The sequence below is a fragment of the Giraffa tippelskirchi genome, chromosome 3, assembly GCF_054371585.1.
Source record: "Giraffa tippelskirchi isolate mGirTip1 chromosome 3, T2T-mGirTip1v1.2.pri, whole genome shotgun sequence".
NCBI lineage: Eukaryota > Metazoa > Chordata > Mammalia > Artiodactyla > Giraffidae > Giraffa > Giraffa tippelskirchi.
Window position 1 is genome coordinate 181,720,177 of NC_137277.1, and position 9,691 is coordinate 181,729,867.

The 9,691-nt window shown below is 43.2% G+C and overlaps 1 protein-coding gene and 1 long non-coding RNA gene across 3 annotated transcripts; both read right to left on the minus strand.

Annotated features, from left to right (window-relative positions):
- Positions 1-286: 286 nt before the first annotated feature.
- LOC145543731 (uncharacterized) lies at positions 287-3,137 on the minus strand. The gene is made up of 2 exons (XR_014081007.1): positions 2,856-3,137; positions 287-2,554 (listed from the first exon to the last, which is right to left on the minus strand). It is a non-coding gene; the product is annotated as an uncharacterized LOC145543731 (long non-coding RNA).
- A 2,381-nt stretch (positions 3,138-5,518) lies between these two features.
- ATP5IF1 (ATP synthase inhibitory factor subunit 1) lies at positions 5,519-7,554 on the minus strand. Of its 2 annotated transcripts, none has more exons than XM_081586238.1 (3): positions 7,442-7,554; positions 7,251-7,342; positions 5,519-5,791 (listed from the first exon to the last, which is right to left on the minus strand). In XM_081586238.1, exons 1-3 carry the CDS (start codon positions 7,526-7,528, stop codon positions 5,641-5,643), a joined length of 330 nt encoding a protein of 109 aa, XP_081442364.1. In that variant the 5' UTR covers positions 7,529-7,554; the 3' UTR covers positions 5,519-5,640. The 2 variants fall into 2 exon arrangements, with proteins under 2 accessions (XP_081442364.1, XP_081442365.1); XM_081586239.1 differs by lacking the exon at positions 5,519-5,791 and adding an exon at positions 5,831-5,867.
- Positions 7,555-9,691: the final 2,137 nt, after the last annotated feature.

The following is a 9,691-nucleotide window of genomic DNA, read 5'->3' on the forward strand; positions in this document are numbered from 1 at the left end:
CACAGAATGGGAGAAAATTTTGTAAATTATATAGCTAATTAAGGTCTAGTAGCCATCATATATAAAGAATTCTGGGGACTTCCTTGGTGGTCCAGTGGCTAAGACTCCAAGCTCCCAATGCAGGGGGCCTGGGTTCCACCCTTGGTCAGGGAGCCACATCCCACATGCTGCAACTAAGAGTTTGCATGCCTCAACTAAAGATCCTGTGTGCTGAAACTAAGACCTGGCACAGTCAAATGAATTAATTTAAAAAATTCTGGAAACTCAATGACAAGAAGACAAATAATCCAATTCAAAATAGGCACAGGACTTGAAGGGATGTTTATTCAAAGAAGACAGACAAATGGCCAATCAGCACACAAAAAGATGCTCAATATTATTGGTCATCAGAAAAATGCAAATCAAAACCATGATGAGCTACCACTTTATCCACATTAGGATAGCTAGAATCAAAAATCACATGTAACAAATGTTAGTGAGGGTGTGAAGAAACTGGATCTCTGTGCATTGCTGGTGGGAATGCAAAATGCTGCTGTGGAAAAACAGATCGGCAGTTCCTCAATAGGTTAAACATAGAATTACTCTATGATCCAGCAGTTTCACGCCTAGGTATTTATCCAAAAGAACTGAAAACAGGTGTCCAAATAAATACTTGTACGGGAATATTTTTAGCAGCACTATTCACAACAGCCAAAAGGTGGAAGCAAGCCGAATGTCCATCAGCTGAAGACTGGATAGTCAAAAGTGTGATATAGCCACACAATGGAATATTATTCTGCTATTAAACAATGGAATGGAGGCGTGGGATGGGGAGGAAGATGGGAGGGAGGTTCAAGAGGGAGGGGACATATGTATACCTATGGCTGATTCATGTTGACATTTGGCGGAAACCAACACAATACTGTAAAGCAATTATCCTTCAATTAAAAATAAATAAATTTTAAAAAATGGAATGGGACTTCCCTGGTGGTCTAGTGGTTAAGAATACATTTCCAATGCAGGCGACATGGGTTCCATTCCGGGTTCAGGAAGATTCCATGCACGGCAGAGCAACTAAGCCCGTGTGCCCTAGAGCCATGAGAAGCCATCGCAATGAGAAACCCATGCACTGCAACTAGAGAGTAGCCCCTGCTCGCCGCAATTTGAGAAAGCCCATGTGCAGCAAGGAAGACCCAGTGCAGTCAAAAATAAATACATAAAAGTTTAAACTATGTTACACAGATGGACCTTGAAAACCTTACTCTAAGTGAAAGAAGCTAGACACAAAATGTCACATATTGTATGATTCCATTTGCGTGTTGATTCAGAATAGGGAAGTCTATGGAGACAGAAAGCAGGCTAGTGGTTGCCAGGGGCTGGGTCGAGGGGGAAATGGAGAGTGACAGCTTAATGGGTATGGAATTTCCTTCTGGGGTGATGAAAATGTCTCGAACTAAATAGAGGCAATGTTTGCACAACATTGTGAATATACTAAATGCCCCTGAATTTTACACTTTAAATGGTTAATGATTAATTTTATGTCATGTGAATTTTATCTCAAGTTAATAAAAAGAATGATGAGCAAGGGAGAACCTGTGGCATCTGCTAACTGCGAGATTGTGTTGGGTGGCTCAGCGTGTGAAGGGTTGGCATAGGTCTCCTTGTACTTCTTTGTTCCTTTGCCTGCTCCCAAGCTTTTTGTTCCTTTCCAACGTTTGAGGTTAAAGATTCCTCAAGGGTAAAAGTGGTTTAGGTGTTTTCTGCTCTAATAAAGGACTGTACTTAAAAAGAAGAGGGAAAGGAGCAAAGGAGGGTGAGAGGATGGAAAGAAGAAAGGAAAGGCTGAGTGCGACACAGTGATTGATTCAGCTTACAGGTGATCAGCACGACCCTGGGAAGATTCACAGAACTTAGTACACTACCTCCTCCCCAGCCCCGCATTGTTCCCTCCATGCTGCAGATAGAAAAGCTGAACTATTTTCCACTCCCCAGGAACCAAGGACCTCTCTCGATGCCTGATGTTGTCACTCAGTCTTGAATGCCCTTCTCTCCTGTTTACCTGGCTGCTGTTATATCTCTTCCAGGTCTGCACTGAGTGCCTGTCCCATGACCTCCCCCAACATTCTAAACTCACCCCATTAGAACTACACTGTTGTTTAACCACTTGACTTTGCCAATAGGCTGTGGGTTCTATAAGGACAGGAGTTGGAATTATTTTGTAGTTGAATTTCCAGTGTTTACCAAGTGTCCAGCATATAGCAGATACTAAATATAATTTTTATATTGAAATATGAAACTGGAATACATAGAATATGCAGCAGTGCATATTTGAAAATAGTGGAATAACCCTGGGTCATCCCCAATGGTCCTGGCAAGACCCACTACTCCCAACCTGTTCCAAGTTGAGGAGGGAGCTAACAAGTAGCGGAACCACTGCAACTCAAGACTGTGGGAGCAGGAGTTCTGAAGTAAAGTCCTTGCTCAGCACAAACCTGCTTGTGTGACCTTGAGAAATTATTCCCAATTCCCTGCTTTTGTTACTTTGGTTATAAAATTAAGCTCATGGTGTATGAACCTATTTACCAGAAATATCATGAGATTTAATGAGTAAATAATTATAAAGTGCTCCATAAATATAAATTGTTGTGCAATTGTTAAATAATTGTTAATCTCATGCAAAATTCCATCGAAATTTAAAAAAAAAAAATGTTTCTGACACAGGTAGTTAGAAAGCTACTCAGACAGGTCTCCTGCACTTTTCAGGGCTTCTCTGGCCCCTGCCAGAAATTATTCCCTGCTTGTGTGACCTTGAGAATTATTCCCAATTCCCTGCTTTTGTTACTTTGGTTATAAAATTAAGCTCATGGTGTATGAACCTATTTACCAGAAATATCATGAGATTTAATGAGTAAATAATTATAAAGTGCTCCATAAATATAAATTGTTGTGCAATTGTTAAATAATTGTTAATCTCATGCAAAATTCCATCGAAATTTAAAAAAAAAAAATGTTTCTGACACAGGTAGTTAGAAAGCTACTCAGACAGGTCTCCTGCACTTTTCAGGGCTTCTCTGGCCCCTGCCTTTCCTGATTTGTTCAGGTCTTGAGATTCTGTGAGGCAATAGCCTGTTCTTCCAGTAAATTACGGTTTTCTTCCCTCTTAAGCCAGCCAGTGCTGGTTTCTGTTACTTGCAAACAATAAAGGTTTTAACTAACACAATAAAGCAGTGTAGCATTTTCCAAATTGTATTCTGTGGAATGCAATGTTCGAAAATGCTAATATGTTGTGTACAGAATAATTCTTAATACATTTTTAAAAAGGTCCTAAAATAGCATTCATATTAAGAACTATATTAGAGACTTCACTGGTGCTCCAGTGGCTGAGACTTTGTGCCCCAATGCAGGGGGCCCGGGTTCTATCCCTGGTCAGGGAACTAGATCCAACATGCTGCAACTAAGACCTGGTGCAACCAAATAGATATAATATTTTTAAACTATATTAAATATATAGTTATCCTTATTGTACTTAATAATCTATGTTGACACATGTTGCCTATGTCTGACAATTATTAAAAGTGTCCTGTGCTCAAGAATGTCAGCAAATTTCATTAGAATTTACAGTGGTCCTCAAACTTCAGTGCACATCAGAATCACCTGGGGGAGCTTGCTTAATGACATTGCTGGGTTCCATCTTCAGTTTCAGTAGGTCTGGGATGTGGCCTGGGAATCTGCATTTCTAACAAGTTCTCAGGTGATGCTGATGCTGCTGCCTTGTGGCTACTTTAAGAATCCCTGCTGTAGTATTTCCCAAATTCTAAGAACCACCCGAGGGTGCTTCTGGGTCTTTGGTTAATCTTATGACCTGTGCTGTGTCTGTGGTAACTGGTTCATATCACATAAATTATCTTAGGATTTTAACATATATTTGTTTAAAAAATTTAAAGTATTTTAAAACATAGCTATATCTTTCTGTTACTATAGCATGATAGGAAAACTAACCACAGGTATGTCCTAACAAAAAGACCATGAGTTACCATTTTCATAAAGCTCAGGTAGTTTTAAATTAGGCTGCTCCAAAAACTTTTTAAAAGTTGAAACTCAGTCTTAACCACTGGACTTCCACTGCAGGGGTTTCGGGTTGATCCCTGATGGGGAAGTTCCACATGTTGCCAGGTGAGGCAAAAAAAAAAAAAAATCGAACTCATGATTCCTTGTCTTCACTTTAAAGTTTCAACTCTTTGATCCAATCATCATTAGACTGATTTTTATTTAAAACATAGGACTAGAGCAGATGATACACTGCTGTTGAGGAATCCACTTAGGAATATCATTCCCAATAAGGAAAGTATTGATTATAAGAAGTCACAAAACACTATCATCTTCAAATTATTTTTTTCCTTTGTCTGTTTGGCCTTGGGGCATGCGGGATCTTATTTCCCCAACCAGGAATTGAACCCCAGGCCCGTGGCAGTGAAAGCAGAGTCCTAACCACTGGACACCAGAGAATTTCCAAGATTTTGTATGCCTTTTTTTTTTCTTGGTCACCAAAGTCCAAAATGGAAGATGTTATTTGTTTCTCAACCAGTTTTTAAATGTTTCAAATTTTGTAGTGTTCTAAAATTTTTAAAAAGGTATGTGAGTTAATATGACCATTTCTTGTACCTCATCTTTAAGGTCATTTTGTTGCTGGCCACTAAAATCTCAGCACTCATACCTCAAGAGTATCTAGAAATAAACTTTCCATCAGCAGCACTGTGGTTAGTTTTGGAAACAGCCATCAAGGGTCTGGTCTGCAAGGATAGGGTCAATGACTCGTCCAAGATGCTATCACTCAATGGTCCTAAAGCCTTTTGTGTAAACAAAAAGTCATCTGTCTTACAACAAATGATGTCACAATTCTGGGGCAAATGATCTACTGACCTGGTGAATTCAAAGTATCTTCCCAATGGCCCATATGTCACTTGAAGTTCTTTTTTGTTTTTTGTCTAGAAGGGTTACACAACTAGTCTGTACAATAATCAAGGCCTTAAAGTCTAAAGCAAGAGGATACTCGGCAAAGCAAAATGTAACTTCAGAAATAATTCTGATTCTGTGAACAGGAGTCTAAACACCTGGATGCCAATGTGACACACGATATCTAATTCCAGTCTTCTCAACCTGCATGAGGATAATTAGAACAAGGGTAACTCGTTCACACGAGTTGTCTAATCCATTTTATAAATGCAAACTAGTGTTATTACTGATGGTGCCTTGAATTACAATGTTTTAAGTAACCATTCCTGTTTTCCAGGCTGCTCTTGACCTTATACATGGACATTCATCCCTTAAGAAGCTTTCTCTGACACCTCTTCCAGAGTCTGACAGGGAAAAGGGACTTGCCTTTCTCCGTGTCACACTGTTTCCCACCTGTGTTGCACAGCACTTATCACTGTGCTTTGTCTCCAAGTTCCCTACTGCAGGTACCCTGTCTTCTCATTCATTTTAGTGGCCCAGTAGAGTGTGTCCCCTAACCCTCTTCTGATAGAAGCATTAGACACAGTTCACTAATGACAATTTATTGTAATTTGTTGGAAGCACACAGGTTGATTTTGGTTAAACCAGAACTATGTCTACATAGAAGTGGGCAATAATAGGTAGACATTCTGTGGAGAACTAGCACTCTTAGTCATCATCCTCATCCTGTTTTAGTTTCTTGATCGACTGCTTATGCCGCTCAATTTCTTTCTGTAGGCGCTCAATCTCCTTCACATGATGAGAGATCTCATTTTCATGGTGTTTCTTCAAGGCGGCCAGCTGTTCTTTAGCACGAGCTCTACAAGGACACAGTGGCTCTTGGTTTAATCCCAATCCTTCATCCCAAAGAGATCTCTAAGCATAACCTGAAATACCTAAGGCAAAGTACAGGCATCCCAACCCCACGGGAGTCTGGCTTGCCATCCTCTTCTACCCTCTTCAAGCCCCACTATGAAAGACAACTCCATCTTAAGACACGTCATTTTTAGGAGATGGCCAAAATGATTATTCCATTGTCCTGGTGCTAGTGCCTGAAATTCCTCCACTAATGAAGGAGTCCTTTCAGATTCTGTAGAAAACTCTAGAGAGGTGTGACTTAAATCCCTAACTGAAGGACTTATTGGAGAAACAACCCAGAGAACAGAATCCCTTTCTGGGGGGAAAAGAGCAAAAAGAGGTGGGGAGATATAAAGGTGCATAGTTAAAGGACAAATAGATGTGTCCTACCATATTTTATCTAGGGCTGTCTTTGCCTGAGGACTGCAAGGCCCTCTGTAAAGGCCAAAATGAAGGAGAAGAAAAATTAAAAAAAGTGGTCTCTTGAGTCCAATTTAGGTCTCAAGAACGGATGACTCAAATGTTGGTTTGGCCACATACGGGGTTCTGTTTTCCATAAATGTAAAATGTGGGAGGCCAATTAGATGGTCTCTAAGGGCTGCACCTTCTCTCTCTGGTATGACAAGTGCTATGGTGATAATCCTTAATAGTGAGCAAGAGAGGGCAGAAGAGAAAAGATAGGCCAAGGAGAGCAGAAGATAGATTAGTTCCACACTGCTCCCCACGATGGATACAAGTCAGTGTAAGATAACTCGAGGTTGGTAAACAGGCCCAGCCCAATCCATGCTCCTAAAGGCTGGGCTGGGCGGAACGGGCCAAGTCTCCAAGAAAAGGGGAGATGGGTGTCCCAACCACGTGCAGCTGCCACAGGCTCCTACGATCCCACTCGCTGAGGCGAGTCGCAGAGGCAGAAGGGTCTAGAAATGGCTGAGGGTCTGAAGAATCAGGGAATCCATCCTTGCGGGGCTGGCAAGCTAAGGACTGGGATGAAGGCCGAGAGAGCCAGGCCCAGGGAGTCTGCAGATCGTGGAACCCTCGGATCTAGACGCTCTAGGAGGAATCTGGGGGGCATTCTGCATGATGCGGGTAGAACTCCATGGATGGAGATGGTAGATGACATAGGAAGAGATGAGTCCTGGCCTGTAGACCCGCAGGTGGAAATGACTTGGGTATGGGGGCCGTGGGATTCGGCAGGGCACAGGTGGAGCGCACAGGCGGAGCCCACAGGTGGCGACAGTCGGGCCCTCAAGCATTGGGTGTTAACAGGTTCAGGGGCCTGTTAGGTCTGTTTGTGGGGGGTGGGGTGGGGATGGGACGCCGCAGGACGCCAGGGAGGGATGCGTGGGGGCAACTGACAATTGAAGACGGGCTGGAAGGCCGTGAGGGACCTAGGGCTGGACTCGGGGTCCCCAGGGCCTCACCGGAAGTATCGCTCCTCTTCGGCCTGTTCTCTTTTTCCGAAGGCCCCACCGGCGTCCCGGACCGCGCCCGCACTGGGCCTGACCTTATCTGTCTGCGGAGAGAGACGGGGGGCATTGGTACAAACGCGGGCGGCGGGGAGAGGAGGGATCCGCGCTCAGGGCTGGGGCAGTGGACCCTGCCGCTGTCGTACCGGTTCCGAGCCGAAGCCTCGGCCTTGCATTGCCCAGACGCTCCAGACGGCCTGCCGGGTACGCGCCGCCAACGCCGTGGCTGCCATCACTGACAGTGAAGCACCCCTCCAGTGACCTGAAGTGCAGCTTCTCCTCAGGCGCAGCTTCTCCGCAGGCGCTAACGGCCCTGCTGGCCAGGCAGCCAATCGTTTCGCTGGAGAGGCGGGATGGAGCCAGGAGTAGCGAATCATGAGAGGGAGAGGCGGGGCTCCTGTAGTTTGTGGCGAATCCTGACAGAGAGGCGGGCCTATTCTTAGCCAACCCCTAGCAAGGGCTCCAGGGTCAAAGGACTGGAGAAAAATAATGGAGGAGATTGAGGAAGAGCTGGAACAGAGAGGCCGTAGCCAAGGTTTCGGCTCTTGGATCTATCAGAATTAGGCGTGGCGTCCACCCCCACCTCACCATTCCAACTCTCATGTTATTGTTAAACACCCAAAGGAAGCCTTCATTTTTCTGGACTACTAGCATCAATAAGATGGGTAATAAGGGGGCGCGGGGTGAAGTGGGCGGCTCTGTCCATGATGCTGACGTCCAGGGTGCCCTTACTTAGTCATTTAGCGTTGTGGGGATTTTTTTTTTTTATGTATGAATATATGTTTTTTTTTATTGTTGTTGCATTGACATTTCACTCTCAAGTCTCAAATTTCAGCTCACAGAAAACTTCTCTGCCCTCCGTCATTCTATCAATAGCTTACTGTTTTGTTCTTTTTGTCTTTTTGCGCCTGAGTTTATGACGTTGTCAAGTCATTACTGAATTAAGATTTGCGAGATGCATTGATGTGTTATCAAATGGACTTGATAACAGGACTTTTGGCAGTGTGGTGCAGTGAAGTTGAAAAGAGCATAGGTAGGCGTCTAGGGAAGACATTACCTTGGTCTTCCGTTAGCCATCTAACAAATGTCATCAAGATAATAGTAGTTCATAGCCTTTGCCTATGTCATTTTCTCCCTCTGGGCCCAGTTTTTTTTCTCCTTTAGTTGAGAGGGTTGGGCTAGATCTTATTCATGATTATAAAAATATCTTCTTTGCTTTCTGTGACTTTATTGAAGTGTTTTTAGTGATCACCTTTTCGCTGGAAAAATACCGGCCCTGGTTTGTATGACTTAAATGGGAGGAAATGGCTGCGGGGCACATTTTCAAATGTTCATTTCACAAAACTTGAAAAAGCATGAAAGCAGAAGGCTAGAAATAATAATCACGCATAAGCCCACTACTTAGTGATAATAATTTTGTGTGTCTCTAGATACTTAAGTGCCATTCCTGTTTCAGAGCGCTTCCCTCTGAAGGGTGGCTCAGATGGTAAACAGTCCACCTGTAATTCAGGATCCCTGCATTGATCCCTCGGTTGGGAAGATCCCCTGGAGGAGGGTCTGGCAACCCATTGCAGTATTCTTGCCTGGAGAATCTCCGTGGACAGAGGAGGCCGGTGGTCTATAGTCCATGGGGTTGCAAAGAGTCGGATGGGACTAAGCGACTAAGCACACAGCACAGCATCTGTTTCAGAAACTCTGCTTCTAGTTCTCAGATAATATTGTTTTTCGATTATTTCCTGGCTGGGCATCCAGTGGAAGGTCTTGTTGAGTTTGTGCAAAAGATCCATAGAGGCATTAGGGTGGCTGCAATTTAAAAAAATGGAAAACAACAAGCATTGATGAGGATGTGGATAAATTGTAACCCTCCTACATTGCTAATGGGATTGTAAAATGGTTCAGCCACTCGGAAAAACGGCTTGGCCGTTGATCAAAAGGTTAAGTATAGAATTACCATATGACTCAGCAATTTCATTTCTAGGTACATACCTCCCCCCAGTAGAAAATTGGTACTCACAGGTTCATACCAGCACCATTTTACAATAGCCAAAAGATAGAAACAACCCAAATGTCCATCAACTGACAAATGAATAAACAAATTGTGGCATACATGTACGATGGAATACTATTCAGCCATAAAAAGTAATGAAGTAATGATGTGTGCTATGTTTTGAAGGAACCAGGAAAACATTATGCTAAGTGAAAGAAGCCAGACACAAAAGGTCACATGTTGTATGACTGCATTTACATGAAACATCCAGCATAAGTAAGTCCATAGAGACACTGGCAAGTATGGGGAGAAACTGCTTATTAGGTACTAAGTGTCCTTTTGGGGCGATGCAACTGTTTTGAAACTAGATAGAGGTGGTGATTACACAATACTGGGAGTATACTAAAGA